This window comes from Dendrobium catenatum, unplaced genomic scaffold (assembly GCF_001605985.2).
Source record: "Dendrobium catenatum unplaced genomic scaffold, ASM160598v2 fragScaff_scaffold_203, whole genome shotgun sequence".
In the NCBI taxonomy this organism is placed as follows: domain Eukaryota; kingdom Viridiplantae; phylum Streptophyta; class Magnoliopsida; order Asparagales; family Orchidaceae; genus Dendrobium; species Dendrobium catenatum.
In genome coordinates this window covers 1,143,170-1,165,580 of record NW_021318665.1, presented here as the reverse complement: position 1 = coordinate 1,165,580, position 22,411 = coordinate 1,143,170, and the positions used below count along the sequence as shown (strand labels likewise).

The 22,411-nt window shown below is 35.9% G+C and overlaps 1 protein-coding gene across 1 annotated transcript; it reads right to left on the bottom strand.

Annotated features, from left to right (window-relative positions):
• Positions 1-2,298: 2,298 nt before the first annotated feature.
• Positions 2,299-20,968, bottom strand: LOC110099185 (probable transcription factor At4g01260). The gene is made up of 2 exons (XM_020826266.2): positions 19,530-20,968; positions 2,299-2,622 (listed from the first exon to the last, which is right to left on the bottom strand). Exon 1 carries the CDS (start codon positions 20,879-20,881, stop codon positions 19,538-19,540), a length of 1,344 nt encoding a protein of 447 aa, XP_020681925.1. The 5' UTR covers positions 20,882-20,968; the 3' UTR covers positions 2,299-2,622; positions 19,530-19,537.
• Between the last annotated feature and the right edge of the window lie 1,443 nt (positions 20,969-22,411).

Here is a 22,411-nt window from a genome sequence, read left to right as displayed (position 1 = left end):
ATTCTCTCAATCAACATTTTTAAAACTAGCTTTTACAAAAAATACCTGATAACCAAACCAAGCCTTAAGGTTTTGTTTGTGATGGCTTTCTTAAGAATTTGTCTGGAACGGCTTTTTTACTGTTTTCTTTAGCAGTTTTTTAGTACCAAATTCTTTTAAGCAAAAATTTGTTTTACGAAAAAACTGTTTTAAAAAGAAGCAATAAAGTCGCCCCAAGCAAAGCCAAAATAAAAATTTGACTCTTATTAGACATAATAAATAAATAAAATCATCTCGTAGAATTTCTGCTATCAATTTATATATATATATATACATCATATTTATGTCAGATGCCAAAAAATAAAAAATAAAAAAATTAAAAATAAATATTTATGTCAGATGAAGTCGGCTTCGGCTTCGACTTGAGCGCTAAGCCGAGCTGCATGACGTGGCGGGTCCGAGTGAAGCGGTGGACGAAGTGCGCCATTACCTATCAAGGAATGAAACCGGCACGTGTCGGTAGAAGGAGTTGGTGCGGTGGGACCCGAAACTGGTTTGGTAGCCCGCCCAACTCCTCGAGGAGAAAAGAGAGAACGGGGCGATCAACCACGACTGTTTGGTGGGTAATCTCGCATAGAATAAAATTTTGAATTAGTTGAATAATTAATCTTTTATATTTTAAATTTATCAAATTAATGTCATTGAATAATTTGCTATGTCAAACATTTTCACATAAAATCATGAATACATAATAGTTAAAAGGCTGGTAATTACATATTATTGATATGACTATTTCATGTTGGAGCATTTGCGACGGTAGAATTTAATATTAAGCTTTTTATTTTTCTACTGTCGCGAATGCTTCAACATGCAATAATGATTATAAAAAAGGCTTCAAATTTATTTAACGTATTTGATTAAAAATATTAAGATTTGTGCTCATATGATTTTCATGCAACTAACTTCAAATAGGACAAAAGTCCATGTAATATAGATAGTATTAAAGTCAATGCTCCTCACCAAACATTAATCTCAAGATTCTAATATAAATATGATCATTAGATATAGATAATTGATATTGACGTCAAAACTATCGATATAAATTTGATTATTCAATTCAAATATCTCTAATAACATTAATCTCGACGCCTAGAGCCTTCTTCCACCCATCCATTGAAACAATCAAAACCATTAACTATCGATGTCTTATATATTCTGACCTAATGGTCTCACGATTTTATCATATTGATGTAAATTTTCAGGATGTCACCCATCCTATGATTATTACTCTCACATAAACACGCTTAACTTTCAAGTTTCTTAATAAAATTTCAATAATTACGTCAAAAGATGTCTCGATATTTAAAAATTTGGATCTATTTTCTTAAAGGTTTTCACATCTATCAGCCTTTGGAGTGTGATACTCTATATAGTGGATCTTAAAGATGATATGATTTGATTCTCATTATTCAATCACTAGAAGGATCAAAAACATTTAAAAAAACAATTTAGTAACATGAAAACATAAATACATAAGGTAGGATACTATCATTGTGCTTAGCCCTTCTTATTAAGCACAATATATTTTTCCATGCCATAGAGGAGAAAGAAATTCATGCAAAACATCAAAATTTTCATTCAACATAACTACAAGTCCAACAATGGTGATTTTTTTACCATTTTGCTTTTAAAATAACAAACATGATTTCATTTAGGTGATACTTTCCTATTATTTTTTCAAAAATTTAAGTCAAATTGCCCAGAACGACTTCACAACCAACTTTATATAATGCTACATGTGTCTTAAACAGGTTAATTTTTCGGTGCATATATGGATGTCATCCGAAAGCAAATCAGAACACGTCACATCACCCATTTGCTGTATACCGTGATTGTGTACCCGCTGTGTACCAAGTGATATGACGTGCTCTGATCCATCTTCATAGGATCCGATATCCGCACAGAATAATTTCTCCTCAAACATAGCCTAAATATTAGATAGTCCTAAAATCTCAATATGCAATGGATGATCCTTACAAAGCAGCATAACCATTAAACACTCCACAAAATATGAAACAAACCTCAAAATGACTACACTATTACCCTCACAATTCAAGAAATTACCAAAGGCAATACATAACACCACAAACAAATGGCATGGCAGACAAAATATAACTATGATGGTCCTTCATTAAATTTTAGAATGAATTTAATTAAAGCAAGATTATCTGGAGCAGGTCACCAAGTTATTGAATATCAATTTTGATTAAATGAACTGATAGAACCATACATAAATCTCAACTACAAAGTACAGCAACAGGAGAATATAAGCAATCTTCCGCCAAATGCATGAAAACATAGATAACTTTGCCAAAACATCTGTAACACAGCACAATAGAGTATCTTACAGGTTATGTGTATATATCTTCCCCAAATGACTAATAAAAAGACCATAAGAAGTCACGCTTCTTTCAGCAATGTTATCTGCTACAGTATTAAACAGAAGAAAAAAGCTGAGACAAAACTCTACTAGAGCGTTCTGCGATGATAATTACCCAGTTTAAGCTTTGGCTGAGCACCTCAGGCTGCTGCTAAATGAACCGCACATTCTCAACTAAGCTTCCCTTTCCACTTTAAGCCATTCTGCACGTAAAAATGGAGATTCTTTAAGAACAAAATATAATTTATTTCGGCGTGTATTTGGAATGATTAACTGGGACATGAAAGTTGAAGAGAAAGGAACATGGAAAGAGAATGAAGAAGTGGATATTGCATTCTAGCTGTAATGCAGGACATTTTATTGTGTACGGACACTGGACAATGGACAAAGAGAACCGCCTGATTTTCTTTCTGTCTATAGCAAAAACGCAGTCAAAGCGCAGCTGCTATAGTAACTGTGCTTTGACTGCGCTTTTACTGTAGACAAAGAGAAAATCGGACGGTTCTCTCCCGTCCAGTGTCCGCACACAATAATCTCTCATAATTCAGTGGGTGTGTCTGCCTCTTCTAAATAAAGTGCTTGCAGATAAAAAATGAAGGCCATATATAAAGAATATTATTTATAGTTCAAACTCTAAGAAGTTGCTAAACCCAAATATGGCCATGGAAACCTTCAGAGGTGCATATGCTACACAATTGAATTATTAAATGAGGTCATGTGTGTATATATATATCAGCAAAATATTTGCTACTTATGATGTATTTAACAAAAAAGTCTGTCAAACCTTTGAGCAAATCATATTCTCTTTGTTTTCAGTCCTAAATCAACCATAAAAAATACAAGGAAGCTTCCCTAGTCAGATGCAAGTAAAATCGATAGCAAAAACAGAAGATTCAGCTATCTTAATTATACCTTTAATTCACACTGATACATAAAATGATGTGCCGATCAAATATGTTGGTAGTTCAAAACTTTTCAGGGACCAGCATGCTTATAAAAATAACATCAAGGTTAATAAAATTACTTGAAAAACTGTCAAAATAAATGTAAATTAGCCATATATTCAGAATATCGTATAGAAAGAGAAAAAAATTAGCAAATGAAATTATAAATCAAAACACATGAAACAGCTTGATTTATAAAGGCCCTTTACAATGAGATAAATTATCAGATAAAATTACAATAACGCAAATTTAAAGTTTCAAAATAATAAGTTCCTTGGTAATAAGAACCCAACACTTAACGAAGATGCGAGATTTTCACTAATGGAAATAAAAGAATGATGCTCCTCGAAAATTGACTTGTCAAAAAGAGTAGCTATGTGTGATATTTTAAACAGTAGGAAGTAGAGAAGCAAGAGTTTAAAATCAACCAGCAAAAGCCTAAAATTTTATTTCCTTCTTATTAAGAGGTAGAATGGTTTGTTGAAGAAAGTAATATAAAGTAAAATGAAGTGCAATGTATTTTAAATGGATGAGTGTAAAGTAAATACGAGCAATTTTTTTTTTTATTTGGCTTGTAGTAAAATGAATATAATGTAAACCGAACAATGGCAATGATCAGAGACAACAGCAGGCGGTGGTAGCCAAAGGTAGCATTGGCAACGGCAAGTGGCTAATGGCAGTGGCAAAGGCGGCGATAACAAAGGTGACCGACAACGGCAATGGGCGGGTGACAGTAGAGGCTACAGGTGGTGACAATGATAAAGAATTTATAGTGTACTTTGAAATTAGTCAAATATAATGATTTTCAAATACACCTAAATTCAATTAGAGGACAAATTTCAAATACTTCAAAATTTTACTCTGCATTTCTTTTACTTCAAACCAAACACCAATATTTTTTAAAACCTCTACATTTCAAATACTTTGCACTCCTTGTACTCAACCCAAATAGCCCCTAAAGCTAGTAAACTCACTTGAAGGTCAGACATTAAGGGCACAATTATCAAAGATAATGGAACATACTCACATGCAATTTTCAACAAGCTACAGTTTGGGATAAACCTTGATTGATGAACGTCTGAAAAATACCAAGTTCAAATATTTAGACTTTTCCATTAAAAAAGACCAACTAATATTTTATAAATGCACTTCACCAGGTGTGTATGGCCATCTATGTGACAACCGGTTCTTCCGGCCGGTTCAACGGCCCACCCTTTATAATCCCGCGAACAGAAGGATCGCGGAACAGAACTGTTCGCGCGAAACAGAGAGGGGCGGGCGACGGAACGTTTGTGCGGGAGAGGAAAGTGAGTTTCGTTTTTCTAATTTTAGCACATAATTGTTTTCTATGATAGGAAATAATGATTCCTTTTCATTCTTATCGTTATTAGAGTATTATTTTGGGAGGGATTTGAAGAACAAGAGAAACGGACGATAAGGATTAAGGGAAAGGTTTGTTGATTTTTCTTTCAGATTTCTCGTATAAATTTCCTCCCTTTACCTCATCCAAAGTGAATGATATGTTTCTTGAAAGATAAGGAAGGGATTGAAGCGAAAAAGACCAACTAATATTTTATAAATGCACTTCACCAGGTGTGTATGGCCATCTAGTACCTTAAAAACATAAAGTTTTGAGAGTTAAAAGCTCTTAAGTTGTTGTTAGGTTGAATGCATTAGGAGTGTAAGAAAAATAAATGAGATAAGAATCAAAATAATCTCTTAACTCTTCATAAAATATCAAAGTAGTTCCTGTTGAATCACACGGCGAGGGGGCCTGTGACTTTGACAGGTCATCAATCCGTGGACTACAACCATGGGCTACAGTTGGAGATTTCCTCTTTTGACTCCAAGATCCATGGGATATAACTATTAGAATCAATTAGATTAAATGACTTTCCTCTTCTGTTGATTATAATTAATTAGATTAAATGTCTTTATTTTTTTATTTATTCTCCTAAAGTGTATATATTTGTAATGATTCTACGAAATAAAATTTGAATTCAATTTCTCCTCAATAATTTATTCATGGTATCAGAGCTTAGAGAAATCGTCAGCCTTCTCTGAGTGTTGGTGGCAAACCTTCCTCCATTTCTTCTTGCCTTCAGCCGGCAGTAACTCTCCATCCTGCCGATAGCCTCTCTTTAAGCACTAGTATCCATTGCCTAGAATTTATCTTCTCTTTAATTCGAGCAAACTCAACCATGTCCATGGATAGTGATATCTCATCCTCCTACCTAAATATTACCGATTTAAATACTGAAAACTCTGGATCTGCAGGCAACTCTTCTCCTCTTCCTCCTCTCATCACAAACCATAGATTTAATAAATTTTTTGCAATGGTCTCAATCGGTGAGAATGTTTATTTGTGGGAGAGGGAAAGAGAACTATCTCACTGGTGAAGCCCCTATACCACCAAAAACCGATCCTCTCTACAAAATATGGAAAGCATATGATCATCATATCATATTTTGGTTCAACAACTTCATGAATGTAGAAATCGGTGAGAACTTTCTTCTTTACGAGACGGCCCAAGGAATATGGGAGGCCATTAAAAAGAACTACTCCAGTTGTGACGACACTTTCGAGCTATTCGCAATTGAGACCATCCTTCAGGAGTCGAGACTGCTGACAAGAGGACCAGACCGTAACTGAATATTTTAATACTCTAACCCTTTATTGGCAACAATTAGATATGTTTGAACAGTATCAATGAAAATGCCTGAAAGATCACGTACTTCACCGGACAATTGTTCAGACAAAAAGAATATTCAAATTCTTGATGGGTTTGAACAAAAAATTGGATGGTGTTAGAGGACAGATTATGGGACCCAAACCTCTTCCAAATCTCCAGGAAGCCTTTTATGATGTTCGAAGGGAAGAGAGCAGAAGAAAGGTCATGTTGGAGGGCCTATAAGGATCTCCAAAGGTTAAAGAAGGAAATACTCTTACTGTCCACATCAATCGCAAGCCCTCACATGTTGAAATTCGACATCAAAAGAAGGGAGGAAGAACATGGATGTGATCCCTGTGCCAAACCAAGACATACAAAGGAGACATGTTAGATGGAAAACCAGCTTATTGGAAGGCAAATAAATCAATATAAGAAAGCAAAGGCAAACTCTTTCAACACCACACAAGATCGATAATCAAAGCTGAAGCTATTCCTTTCACCAATGAGTATTTAGAGATGTTGAAGTTGCTAAATAACAACATCACGAACCAACATTCTTCATAATCTGTTACCAACCTAAACGCTCGCTCAGGTATAAAACAGTCAAAACTTTGTTATTGACTCAGGAGTATCAAATCGCATAACAAGAGACATTACACTCCCTTATGACTATAAACCTTATCATTCAAATCGAGTAGTTAAGGTTGCTGATGGCACAACATCCAAACTATTCGGGTTTGGGTCAACCCGACCTTTTTTTGCAAACGAGTCAATTTTCTCGACCCGAACCCGACCTGCTTTGGGTTCTGGTCAACCCAACCCGACCTGAATAGTGCCTTTCATCTTCTCTTTTCGCCATTGTTGTTGGGCTTCATTGCTTCGCAGGAGGTGTAGAGATTGCAAGCGTCGCTTCTTCGGCTCCTTGGTGGCTGATCGACATCGCTCCTTTGACGATTTTCCCTTCTCATCGGATCGGAAATTACAACATTTTGATCGGAAGCAACGACGGGAATTCGATCGTTGTTGTTCGGCTTTGTTGTTGTTCGTCATGTTCGACTTCGCTCAATTCTGTTCGGCTCCTTTGTGGTTGTTCGACATCGCTCCTTTGACGATTTTCCCTTCCCATCGGATCGAAAGTTACAACATTTTGATCGAAAGCAACGACGAGAGTTCATTCGTTGTTGTTCGGCTTCATTGCTATTCGACTTCGCTCGTTGATCATTGTTGTTTGGCTCTGTGGTTGTTCGACATTGCTCCTTTGACGATTTTCCCTCACATCGAATTGGAAGTTACAACATTTTGATCGGGAGCAACGACCGGAGTTTGCTCGTTGTTGTTCGGCTTCGTTATTGTTCGGGTCATACTCGAGTTTTTGGGTCAGCCTAAACCCGACCCGATTTTGCAAACGAGCCGGTTTTCTAGACCCGAACCCGACCCGCTTCGGGTTTGGGTACCCAAACCCAAAATTTTCGGGTCAGATTCGGGTCGGGTCCAATATTGACACCCCTACTTTTGTCACAGAAGCTATCACCCTTAAATCGGTGCTTTATGAGCCCAATCTTGAGTGTAACTGATTTTCATTAGTAAATTGACTCATGATCTTAATTCCTTAGCAATTTTATCCAATAATGTATATATTTTTCAACAACACGATTCAGAGAAGAAGATTGGCAGTACTAAATCCATAATTGTTGTTAATAATCATCCTATTGTGAATTAATTTGTTGAGAGTCATTCTAGAGTTAGTAAAGATGGAGAGATTATCATGTGGCATTATCAATTAGGTAATCCAAATTTAATGTATCATGAAAACTTTTTTGCCATTTATTTATTAATAAAAATCCAAGTTTATTCAAATGTGAAAATTGTCAATTGGTTAAATACACCAGATCATCTTACCCAATTGTTCCTTACCAACCTTCTAAACCTTTTGCCTTGATCGATAGTGAAATTTAGGGACCCTCAAGGTTAAAAATATAAGTGGTGAAAGATGGTTTGTAATATTTGTTGACGATCATACTAGACTCACTTGGGTTTATTTAATAAAAGAAAAATCCAAAGTTGAAAGGATATTCAAATCATTTCAACCGATGATTCAAAGCCAATTTGATAAAAAAAACCATATTTTAAAGTCAAACAATGAGAAAGTACTTTCATTCTATCATGAGAAAATACCTATCAAGCTAATAGATAATCCAAGTGAGTTTATGTGCGTATATGCCTCAACAAAATGAGGTAGCTAAGAGAAAAAATAGGCAATTCCTGAAAGTTGTCAGATAGGCAACTCCTAAAAGTTGTCAGATATATTATGTTATTCACAAAAGTACCAAAATATCTATGGGGGAAGTCATTCTTACTACATACCTAATAAATAGGTTACCTGCTCGGGTACTAAATTTTGAAACACCTAGACAAACTCTTCTCAAAGCCTGTCCTCATGCTCAGTTCATATCATCAAATCTTCCACCTAAAGTTTTTGGGTCCTCTACATTTATTCATATATATTCACACGATAGGTGCAAGCTTGACCCAAGATTAAAAAAATGCAACTTTATTGGATATTCACTAACAAAAAGATGTTACCAATGTTTTTTCTCTACTTCTAAGAAGGTATATGAAACCATGGATGTCAACTTTTTTGAAAATAACTCATACTTCACTAGTTCTGAAATTTAAGGGGAGAGTGAAGGAGAATTTAAAACTTGAGAGTGAAATTTCTTATTATACAACCAAACAGAGTCCAGTCAAAATCCATAAATATCACAAGAAATCAAAATCATGAGTATTTCCCAAGGTATATCTCCTATGTATGAACCTCCACCTTCAGACCTATTACCTCCACTCATAAGTCATAATCAATCCATGCAAAGAGTAGCAATTAAGGAACAACAATATATATACTCAAGGAAAAGAACGAAAAGGAGAAAAATGGGGAAGTTCAAAAGGAGATAGAGTCATCAAATGGCCAAAAAGAATCATGCACCAAGCATCCAATTGAAAACTTTCTCTCGTATAGCAAATTATCAAACATTTATCAAGTCTTCCTTTCCAAGTTGGATGATGTGCAAATTCCGGCCAATATTCAGGAAGCTTTAAATAACTCAGGATGGAGACAGGCTATTAAAGAAGAGAGAAAAATCAAACATGGGCAATTCAAATCTCCCACCTGGAAAGAAGTTGTGACCAACAAATAGGTGTTCGCCGTAAAGCATAAGAAGGAGGCAGTGTTGAGAGGCTGAAAGCTAGATTGGTTGCAAGAGAATTCACTCAGTCTTACGGAATAGATTATCATGAAGCTTTTGCTCCTGTTGCAAATATCAACATTATCAGGATTCTTATTTCCTTAGCAGCAAATTTAGATTGGCTCCTACATCAACTAGACATCAAGAATGCATTCTTGAATGGGAACCTGAAAGAAGAAGTTTACATGGAGATTCCAATGGGGATTCAAAAGCCTTATGGAAAAAGGGACAAAGTGTGTAAACTACGGAAATCTTTGTATGGATTAAAGCAATCTATTAAAGCATGGTTTGGAAGATTCTCAAAGTATGTAAAAGGCCATTGTTTTAGACAATGCCAGACATATCATACCTTATTTGTGAAGCAGTTAGAAAACAAGGTAGCAGTACTGATTGTATACGTAGATGACATCATCTTTACTGAAAATGATATAAAGGAAATAATGAAGATCAAACAGGCTCTGTCCAAGGGGTTTGAAGTTAAAGATCTAGGATCACTTAGATACTTCCTTGGTATGGAGATAGCTCGATCAAGCAAAGGTATATTTGTTTCCCAACACAAGTATACCTTAGAACTACTAAAGGAGACCGGCCTGCTGGGATGCAAACCATCCAGTACACCTATGGATCCTAAGAAGAAACTTGGGATAAAAAAGGAGGGGGATCCAGTTAATAAAAGAAGATATCAACGTCAGGTAGGAAAGCTTGTATACATCTCCCACAACCATCCAAATAATGGAATTGCTATTAGCATGGTGAGGCAACATATGAGTAATCCTATGAAGGAGCACATAGAGGAAGTATATCAAATCTTGAGATATCTCAAGAACACTCCTGAAAATGGGCTATTATTCAAGAAAAATGAAGATAAGAAATTGATCCTTTATTATAATGCAGATTGGGCAGGAATCCAGGTTGACGGTCAATCGACCACATGATATTGTTCATTTGTGTGAGAGAACCTACTAACATAAAGGAGCAAGAAACAATCTATTGTTTCTAGAATCGGTGCAGAATCTGAATTGAGAGTATTAGTAGTTACAATTGGTGAAGGTCTTTGGATCAGATAAGTAATGATTGAACTGGGAATAAAGATTGAAGGCATGATAAAATTGAAATCTGACAATCAATCTGCAATTAGTATGACCAAGGATACAACAAATCACGACAGAACAAAAGAATGTTATCATTGACGGACAATTTATATCTAAGAAAATAGAGAACTCAAAAATTGTAGTATATACCCCAACTCATGAACAACTTGTCAATGTTCTAACAAAGGCACTACCCGGCTCTCTACTTGATAAGTTTTTTTTTTTTTCGGGAGTGTTGAATCACACGGTAAGGAGGGGGCCCACAACTTTAATAAGAAAGCAATCCATGGGCTATAACTGTAGGCTACAATTGGATATTTCTTCTTCTAACTCCAATATCTATGAGATATAATTATTAGAATCAATTAGATTAAATGACTTTCATCTGTTTATCATAATTAATTAGATTAAATGGCCTTATTTTTCTATTTATTCTCCTAGAGAATATATATTTGTAATGATTCCAAGGAATAAAATTTGAATTCAATTTCCCCTAAACAATTACTTCAGTTCCAACTATATTAAATGATCATTTTGGTCCTCATCTCTTTAAAGATGAACCAAAATAATTCTATTATAGGACTATTTTGATTCATTTTTAAAGACTTAAAGGACCAAAATGGTCATTTAATATAGTTGGGATCATTTTTGTCCTTCATAAAGTGTTAATAGACCATTTTCATCATTTTCTCGAAAATAAATATAGCGGTTTTGAAATTTTAGGTGTTTAGTTGATTAAAAAAAAACATACACAAAGTAATCATTTAAGGAATTTAAAATCCCCCTTTAGTTTGTTTTCCATGCATTTCGAATTTCTCCTATTTCGGCAAATTTATAACACAACACGAAGCATTTCTCATCGCGAAAAAGACCTCTGCTTGCTAAATCGCATGCCCATGCGGAGCTACTTGCACTTACTCTCACACTCATTGGCAACCAGTTACGTGTCACCATGTCCTTCACCTGCACCCGCTACCTCCAAAATTCCTGCTCGTCATGTGCCCCAAGTAGGGGTGCAAACGAGTCAAGCCTACTAGCGAGCCGGCTCAGAATCGATTCGATAACAGGCTCAACAAGTCGAGCTTATCGAGCTCGCGAGTAGAGCTAGAACACAATTTCGAGCTCGACGGCTTATTGAGCTCGAGCTCGAACAGGCTGCTGCTCGACTCATCAGCTCATCGAGCAGCTCGACGACAGAACTCGCAGGAGGGAAATGCAAATCCATGAAGCGAGAAATCCAAGTCGCGAGTGGGAAATAAAAAAAATTGATGGATCTCGACGACGACGACGACGCATACGATGGGATGAGCTCGACGACAATCTCGATAGCAGGAAATTTTGAGCTCGAAGACGATCTCGACAGCAGACGACAGGAAGAGCTCGATGACGATCTCGACGGCAAACGACATGAAGAGCTCGACGACAATCTCAAAAGCGGAAAATTTCGAGCTCGACGATGATCTCAACGGCAGACGACGGGATGAGCTTGACAACGATCTCAATAGCGGGAAATTTCGAGCTCGACGACGATCTCAATAGCGGAAATTTTTGAGCTTGACGGCAGACGACGGGACGAGCTAGACGACGATCTCGACAGTGGGAATTTCGATCTTGACAACGACCTCGACGATAGACGCGACAGAACGAGCTCGGGATGATGGACTCGATGTCAGACGCAACGGTGAGTGATCTCGACAACAGACGAACCTCGGGACGACCATGGCTACGCTAAAACCACTCGGTACGACGATCATGACCGTAGACACGACGATGACGATCCTCGGGACGACGGATGCTACAACAAGCGATGGATCTCGATAGCGGGGCTCGATAGCATAGCTCGAAGAGCCGCTCAACAAGATGACGAGTTGAGCTCAAATTTTGAGCTCGAGCTCGAGCTTGGTCTTTAATAGTCAAGCTTGACTCGAACACTCCTTGATCGAGCTCGACTCGACTCGTTTGCACTAGGCCCAAGTATTTTACATTAAATTGTTAAATTTATTTTTCTTACAACCAAACAAAAATTTGATATCCATAAATTAATTTTATAATTAACCAAACAACTCTAAGAATTTCAAATACCATGTATTTATTTTATACCATTTTATAAATACATATAAATTATAAAAACTTCCAACTAAATAGCTCCTATATTGCTAGCAAATTGAATATGTTTTCAAAAATTTCAAATACATGATAAATACAACCAACAATTGCTGCCAACCTAGTTATTAATCATACTCATACATACAAGGAGAGACACAATGAGAGATAAAGGGATGGGCAATTAGTAAATACTTAAAATCATTCAAAACAAGAAGACTATTTATGTAGATTTATGCATATGCATATTAATGGTTCAAGATAATTGATAAATGTTAGTTTGTCATATGGGACCATGTAAAAAAAGTAACAGCGTCTACCATGCATGAGAGGCCTTCATCTCATTAAATCGCCAAAACACGTCAAAGTCAGTGTTCGTTAAAGTAATATATCTATATTTAGGCCAAGATGATTAATCAATGATGCTTTAATTAGTGTAACGTTGACATCATCCATTAAGGAAACACCAAAAAAATGTAGAGAAGAAAATATAACAATAAATATATTACGTTAGTATTACATAGAAAGCAATACAATAAAAAGTAAAACCTCACTGCAAAACTGTTCATTCTCTTCTTTTTCACAAGAAAAAAAGATGCTGTAGTTGGAAGAAAATAAAACAATGTCATACTATATAAGACTGCACCATGCACCTTCTAAAAACACAAGGGCTCGTAGCTCGTTTTATAGTGCTTTACTGCACAAATAAATGCTTAAGGCCAACGTACGGCCTTTTTTGGGCTCAAAAGTCTCACCACTAATGGAAACAAGAGAAAGATTGATCAAAACAAGAAACAAGCAAATCCTACAAATACCATGTAAAATATATAACCCAATCATTTGGAAGCCAAAAATAGCCTTTTGAATACATGCATGAGATGTGGCTCAAATCTGCAAAAAATCCACCGACTAAACTAATAACTTAAATAACTTCTCGACGAATTGACTTATCACATGGTATAGGTAGTGTTAGCGTTGGCATGGCCTGGCCTAAATGATTATAGGCGTGAATATAATTTAAGCTCATGTAAAAAAGCATACGAAGTAAAGGTGACAATGCAGAATTTACTAACATTGCTTTAAGACATTCTAGAAATACATCCAATGGTTAGCAATCAAATGAACAGTAATGGACAAGGTTTAGGAGAAGTGGACAACAATAACAAAATGAGCGTGAATCTAAGGAGAAGAGTTTGTACCTTGATTGTTAAACATACTAACTAATGCAATGCAATAAGCTATGTCAAACCTAGAAAATATTTTAATTTAGTCTTGTTTAACACAGTCATTTTCATGTATTTTATTATAGTATAGTCTATAGTAACATATAATTATGTCAGTTCTTTCCTGTTTACCCAATCACCCTTCTTTGTAATTCTATTATTTGTCAAAGGTAAAATGATCATTTTCCATTGTGGATATGCTTGTCATTTTATCAATTTTCTTAGGATTACATCATCCAAAAACATTGTTATTATTATAATTAATCATTGTTTAAAATTGCGCAATATGAGGCTCACCTTGAGGCCCACCTCAACGCAATTCTAGTGAAAAACTCCTCAATGCTTACGCTTCAAGTTTTTTTTATGAGGCTTGTGCCTCAGCTTGGTTGAGACATGCCTCGCCTTGCTGGTGTAAGGCTTACGCCTCACCCAGTTTATATATATATAATTTAAAACTTACATAAATCCTAAAGTAAAGCCCCAAACAAATCACACATTCATGCACCCTCGAGTCGCAGCAACTTCCTCTCAACTGCCTCAACCTTTAGCTCGCCGCCTTCGCCACAGCCACCACCATCGCAGCCACCATCAAGAATCTTTGAAAGCAGAACACCACCACCTCCTCTAAAAATTTGGGAGTATTAATCTCATCTTTATATTGATGAAAAACATTTATGAAAGAGGAAGATGACTAATTTAAATAAATAAGAAGCATATTGGGAGCATTGGGATATATATCAATTTGCTACTTCATAATTCAATAAAAAGATAATATATCATCTTTTAACATATTATTAGGGTATTATATAAAAAATCGCTTTTAATATTTATTTACACTTTAAGAAATTTTTTTTATTTTGAGGTATGACCTTGAGGCTTGTGCCTCAACTCACAAACAAAAGGCGCCTCAATACCCAATTTGGGTTGAATTTGAAGGATGGCTAATTATGAAAATGGTTTAATTGCTTACTTAATAATCTAAAGGCCATATATTTGAGTTACAAACATCACCTATCTATAATATAGGAGTAAGATTGTAAAGCAAACAACCACAGACGCTTCATTGGAAGGGACTTCATGCACTAGGCTACAACTTTGTTGATTATAAATAAAAGAAATGGCTTTTCTATGCATCCCATATAGGGATCAAATCTTCCCGCTTTCTCTTAGCCATGAGATTATTTCTATCCACCTGTACCCTTTTGTCTACCTCCCCTTAAATAAGCATCCATCTCTTCTTTTCAATCTCAACTTTCTCTTTATCTCCCTAAATCTTCCTCCACATAAGGGCTTTTCTTTCTCAATAATCAAGACATCAAACCTCCACCAAGATCCACACTTTTGAAACTTAATTAGGAAAATGATTTTGGTTGATCCTCCCCCTCAATTAGGATGCTTAATATTGCATGATCCAAAAAATAAGAGCTAGGAGACTAGCCTTGGTTGCAGGCACAACACAGGTGTTTAGGATTGGATTCATGTGGAGAGAGGATTGTAGATTGTAAGCACTAAGTTAAAAATCTTAACAGGTTTTTATTTTTTTTCTTTTCTTACTTTGCCCTTCTCCTAGTAGACTCCCTTGCCTTGACAAAAATGTCCTCCACCTTCTGTCTCCGAGGTAGAAAATGAAAGAGAAGAAAGAGTGAGTGGAAAAGAGAGAGAGGGAGCACAAACTCAAATTTAACAGAGAGAGAAAGAGAGAAAGGTAGGCTAACTAATGAGATAGAGAGTGTGTAGGCATTTGGAGAGAACAAAACTTAATGAAGAGCCTTTAGATCAAATTAAATGCATGAATTAATTCAATGAATGAAAATCTTATTATAATATATTATTATTTATAGAAGGAAAAAACTTATCTATTCATCCTTAAAGAAAAAAAGAGCTACTATTCCTGACCAAACAACTCCTTGATCAAGCCTTCTTCCTCCTTATTGACTCATTAGGAGGGAAACCCCATGAATATTAAAATTCCCTCTCTCTTTTCTCGTCTTCATGTATGCGGCTTCAAGAGGGACCTTTTCGAAAACTTTACTTTTAAGACTTCTTATGTACCATGACACTAGCTTAAATAAATGAAAGTTTCACGCTTGTGGTTCAACCTCCTAGATCCACTTCCATTGCCCTCTTTTCATATCAATTATTATTAAAGCATGGCTATTAGACTTAGCACTTTTTTCTTCCATGAGTACATACTTCTCATTGATAGTGCGGTGCATTTTTCTACATTTATTTCAAATTTCTGCTTGTTTCATCTTAGTTATATTTTAGCACTGACCATTCCTAAATTCATGTTTTTGATACAACTTTGCCAACTTTCTGCAATTTATTTTAGCTTATTATTGTTTTCTATCCATTTATTCTTTTGGCTTATTGTTTTTCTTTTCAACACCCTCCTACCTAATAAAACAAACACCCTACAATCTTTCCATTACAGCCAGTCAACCCTAAACTCCACCAACATTTCATAAATTGAAATCCTAACATCCATAGTTTTCTCCACAAAATTCTACACCTTATCCTCCATTTGATTATGTATTTATTCTATCCATTCATAAAATCCCATACAAATAGTTAGTGCGGTTGAACAACCTATAAAATCCCAAAAACATAAAAAATAAGAATTTTCTTGAAAAATCAAATTCGGATGTTCACAATTTCAAAACTTTGAATTTGATATTATGAAATAAAAGAAATTTGAAATCTAAAACTTGATATACCAATTTGAAGTTCAAACTCAAATCAAATTTGAAAGCCAACTGCAATTATGTCATTCCCTTTTTCTCATTGTATAAATACTCCATCCTCTCACCCATTTAAGATATAACATATGTTATAAACTTCATATAGCCACCACCTCATCCTATCCTCCTTTCATGCACACATAATCTTATCTTATCCATTAAAACCGTATCCCATCTAAATTGTTTAAAAACCCTATTTAAACCCACTCAAAAGAAATCTAACCTGATTAAGATTAGGACAATATGGCTAACCCAACACAATGCCCAACCTATCCCAACTATGAGCCTAAGTGGAAAAAACAAATAGCTTCTATCCAACAATGCTTCAAAGTAAGAGCGTCAAACCAATCTATCAATTACTCCCACTTTCTCATTGCAATGAGGTCCATTTTCTCTCTTTACCCATGCCTCTCTTTCCTGAGGTGTTCATTCACCCCTACTTCTCCATCTCATCTTTCTATTCATTGGCCGGTTCTTCCATGTTAGATTATTTCCTTCTTATCAATTAATTTATCAAAGCTCCACCATAATCTGCACTTCTACTTCCCAATATACATCAATGACAAGCATGTCAAGCACAACAACATCAAGCCTTTATCCAATGCGTGGGGTCGGCTACATGAATCATTTTTCTCCATTGTGTCCGGTTAAGAGTCAAATTCTCATTTGGATCTAATAAAGAAAGGTCATTTCTAATATTTTCTAATCAATGACAAGCATGTGATTGCACATAATGTAACCCCATCATGATCAAAAGTCCTGCCCTCGATTATCCCATCTAAATTATTTACAAAACCCAATTTTAACCCACTCAAAAGAAATCCAACCTAATTAAGATTAGTACAATATGGCTAACCCAACACGATGCCCAACCTAGCCCAACTATGAGCCTTAGTGGAAAAAACCTAATAGATTCTATCCAACAATGCTTCAAAGTAAGAGCATCAAACCCTTCTATCAAATATTTCCACTTTCTCATCGCCATGAGGCTCTCTTTACCCATGCCTCTCTTCCCCTGAGGTGTTCATTCACCCCTACTACACCATCTCATCTTTCTATTTAATAGTTGGTTCTCCTTCCATGCTAGATTATTCCCTTCTTATCAATTATTTTATCAAATCTCCAACATAATCTGCACTTCTACTACCCACTATACATCAATGAAAAGCATGTGATTGCACATAATGTACCTCCACAATGGTCAAAAGTCTTGTCCATGATTATCCCATTTAAATTTTTTTTTCAAAACCCTATTTTAACCCCATCAAAAGAAATCCAACCTAATTAAGATTAGCACAATATGGCTAACCCAACAGATGCCCAACCTAGCCCAAAATGGATAAAACAAATTGCTTCTATCCAACAATGCTTCAAAGTAAAAGAATCAAACCAATCTATCAATTATTCCCACTTTCTCATCGCCATGAGTCTCTCTTTACCCATGCCTCTCTTCCCCTGAGGTGTTCATTCACCCCTACTTCTCCATCTCCTCTTTCTATTTATTGGCTGGTTCTTCTTCTATGCTAGATTATTCCCTTCCTATCAATTAATTTCTCAAAGCTCCACCATTACCTGCACTTCTACTACCCACTATACATCAATGAAAAGCATGTAATTGCACATAAAGTATATCCATCATGATTAAAAGTCCTATCCTCGATTATCCCATCTAAATTATTTACAAAACCCTATTTTAACCCACTTAAAAGAAATCCAACCTAATTAAGATTAGCACACTATGGCTAACCCAACATGATGCCCAACTATGAGCCTAAGTGGAAAAAACAAATAGTTTCTATCCAACAATGCTACAAAGTAAGAGCATCAAACCCATCTATCAATTATTCCCATTTTCTCTTCGCCATGAGGCCAATTTTATCTCTTTACCAATGCCTCTCTTCCCCTGAGGTGTTCATTCACCCCTATTTCTCCATCTCATCTTTCTATTTTTTGGCTGGTTCTTCTTCTATGCTAGATTATCCCCATCTTATTAATAAATTTGTCAAAGCTCCACCATAATCTGCACTTCTACTGCCCATTATACATCAATGACAAGCATGTGATTGCACATAATGTATCTCCATCATGATTGAAATTTGTGCCGAAACTTGCTTAAATTAGAAGTTTAGTGGGGCTTTCTAGCATCTTCAAATGACACTTGTTGTGTCAATAAATACTTAGATGATAAAAGCATGAAAGTAAGGGGAACAAAATGAATTATGTTTATGTTATGATATTTTTCTGTACGACTGCCTGCTCCCGCTCCGTTAATTCGGGCTAGCCGGGTCGGGTCGTGACAAGAGTGGTATCAGAGCCAAGGATTTAATACTGATCAATGAAAGAGCCTATAGGATGATTGATTGAGTCTTAGAATGTTTAGGCAATGTAAATTTATGAATTATTTTGTCTTATGATTATGTTTATGTTATGATATTTTTCTGTACGACTGTCTGCTCCCGCCCCGTTAATTCGAGCTAGCCGGGTCGGGTCGTGACACAAAACTGCTAGAAACAATCCTTAAAACTCCTCATAATCCACCCAGAAAACTATTTGACATTTCATGTAAATAGTTGTCTGAACAAGCATAAAAGAGAGGAGCCACAAGTTCAAAAGGCTGCCCTATTGTTACAAATGAAATTATGAATCAAAACAAAAATAAGCACTGCATGTCAAATGTTCAATTTCACACGGAGAAGTCTCAAGCTAACAAAACGTACAAAATATGAAACAATGAATTCGTATGATTATGATTTATGAAAATAACCATTTTAAGTTCTTCACAAAGAAAAATAAAATATAAAAAGACATGTAAAATAAAACATAAAAGGCTTGGTCACCAGCCTCCAAAAAACAGTCAGTATAGTTCATGTTATCTCTATGATTACTTATAATGTTGGACTTGACGACAGTACACAAATAAAATTACTAGGAAAACAAAGAAAGTAATCAAATCCAATAGATAGAGCAAGCAAAGCTCCAATTTTTTTTCTGAACAAGAGTGATAAGGACATATGCTTCCAAGCAATTAACATTAAAAACAAACAAAACTAGAATTCTCCCAGATTAAAAAAGATACAATAAACATGTCAAAATACCAGTATCATTATTTTGCAAGTGCATCTTCGATTAGCTTCAATGATGAAGCTAAGAGCTTCATTTTTCGCATGTGTAGCTGAATCTCAGTAATTTCCAACTTTTTACAACTTCCCTCCAACTTTTTTGCTTCTGCAGTAGGTATATGACTCTGCACTACTGATGCAATGTTGGCGTGGTCATTCTTGGCATGCCAACGCAGAAAAGGATACTCCACTGCCAAATGATTTGCTTTTCCTTTATCCTCCTTAATGATCTCCTTCACTTTCTTCGCTTTCTCTGGCTTCAAATTATTCTCTGGAAAAACAGGTTCATCCTTGCGAGGACCCCAAATCTTCTTCGACAGATCAAAAGCAGCAGCATCATGAACGTTAGAAATGTTTGGATTATTAGGATCTTTTACCTTTTTAATAATAGTGTTATACTTCTGCTTCAACCTACGAATCTTGTCATTCATCTGGGTCAGGGTGACAGAGCTGGATAACGAATCATTCACAGATTTCAGCAGGGACTCCACCGGTACTTGAGTGGATGTCCCGTGATGGTGCTCGTTATGATCCAGAATGCATTGCAACAAGGCCAACTCATCTGCCTTGCTCCAAATCCTCCGGGTAATCTCTTTCTTCTCCTGGACTGCCTCTTCTCCAATTATATCAGCAGTCTTTCTCTTTTTCTCAGAAATTTGGGCTGGGGTGGTGGTGGATCGCTTCCTAGAGCTGGGGCTCTTGTCCGCTGGCTGAACAGGGCTGCCCATTGGCTTGGAACTTAGTGGTTTCAACGAAGGATCGGCAGCGTTGCGGGAGGAAACCCGAAAAGGAGGTGCAACAGCATCAGAATCAGAGCTACTTCCTGATTCATCTTCTGAGGCTGAGTCCGAACCAGAAATTGGTGTTGCAGCTTGCTTCCCTTCACCATTTGCAGCTTCTTGGGGTGGAGGAGGCAGTGGCTGCTGCTCCGATTCAGAACTGGAATCCACCTCCTCTCCATCTTCTGATTCCGTATCAGAAAGAGGAGAAGTGTTGAAACCTTGCTTAACATCAGCGTTTCTGGAATCTGTCGGCAGTGGTGGTGGTAGTGGGTTGGCTTTTACAGCGGCTGCCCCGGAATCCTCAGATGATTCCTCGTCCGTGGACTCCTCTTCACTCTCAGAGCTCTCTTCATCCTCCGCTTTTTCTCCAGAGAAAAACTTTGGGGAAGGCTCGGGGTGCTTTTGCAGAACTGCCGTGGTGGAAGCAGCGGCAGGCTTCTTCACTGGAGAAATCGCAGGAGGAGGAGAGTCCTCCTCGTCGGAAGAGGAGGGGGGCGGTGTAGGAGAAGGAGGAGGAGGTAGCTTCTCCTTCGACTTCTTAGCCATGCTCGCTGGTTGTTGCTAGGGTTTTTGGCGGCGGCGAGGGCTTTAAAACGAATATCGAACCTTTAGCCGCTTGATCGGCATTTTAAAGCCGATGGTTGGTACAAATGACGAAATTTTTTTACCTAAAATTTAGTTATGATAAAAATTATATAAATATCAAAGTTATGAATGAGATGGCATAATAAATTTTATAATTATTTAAATAAAAAATAAATATATATCAATATAAATTTATAGGTATAAATAAATTAAATTTATAAATTTCTATTAAGTTATTTGGTCCAACATCAGTTGGGAGCTTATATGGGGTGGTAGGACCATATGGATATGTTGTGTTGGTGCTTAAATGATAAATAATTATTATATAAATTTAAGCTTATTATAAAATTAAAGATATTACATTCAAATTAATTTATCAATTAATATTTTATTAAACATTTTATAGTAAATGTATTTATTTAATTTCTTAAATAAGATATCAATCGAATCTGCCAGTTCTTAAAAATTGGGACCATCTCAAAGGTTGGTTAGTTGAATTGGCGGTTCCAACCGATTCACACTGGTTCGATGTTGGGTAAATTTTTAAGTTGAATCGAACCGGTCATATGACGGGTTCACACTTGAATTGGTGGAATCGGCCAATCCGATCCGATTTTCAAAACCATGATAAATGCATCATGAGATAGCTTTAAATAACAAGTATAATAAAGAATTGGAGTTCAAATGATGTATAATAAAAAAATCTCAATCAAAAGCTAACATAGACAATATATGTATACTAAAATGGGGCTCAATAGATGGTCAAGAAGGAAAATATTAATGACTATATCATCTTAGTTATGTTTGAGCAACTTTGATACAACAATAACAATTGTGTTGCATCTCAAACTATTTGCACTCCATTATAAAAAAAAAATAGACATCATCATCCCCAAAAAAATATTGTAGGTTTCCTAATTATGAGTATAGAGAGTAAGATTGTCTTGTCAATAAGAAAAATTAGATGAAATTAAAAAAATGATAAAGTAAATTTTGGAAACTAATGATTCGTTTGGGACAGCTTTATTACTGCCTCATAAAGCAGCTTTTTAATACAAAACTTAATTTTTTTATATTAGAAAGCTACTTTAAGAAGCAGAAAGAGAGTCGTCACAAACAAAGCCTAAGGCTTCATTTGAGTCAGCTTTCTTATTGCTTTCTAAAATTACTTTTTAGCACAAATTTTTTAAAAAAAAAAATTAGTAAAAAATTTGTCCCAAACGAAGCCTAAATATAATCATAGTGGTACTATCATGAAAAAGTCTCTAATATATGATTTAGCATAGTCATAGTTTTGTTGGCATTGTCACACAAAGATTTCCAAAAGTGTTTGGCAGTATTACTTGGCTTTATCCAAAGGGAGGTATAACCATTGAATAACTAAGAGACATGATAGGTGCAAGGGGTGCATAGTCTCCATATGAGTTTGCATTAACTCAAAAGCCTCATGATAATGCTGAAGAGAAATGGAGACAATTGGCATCCTTACCA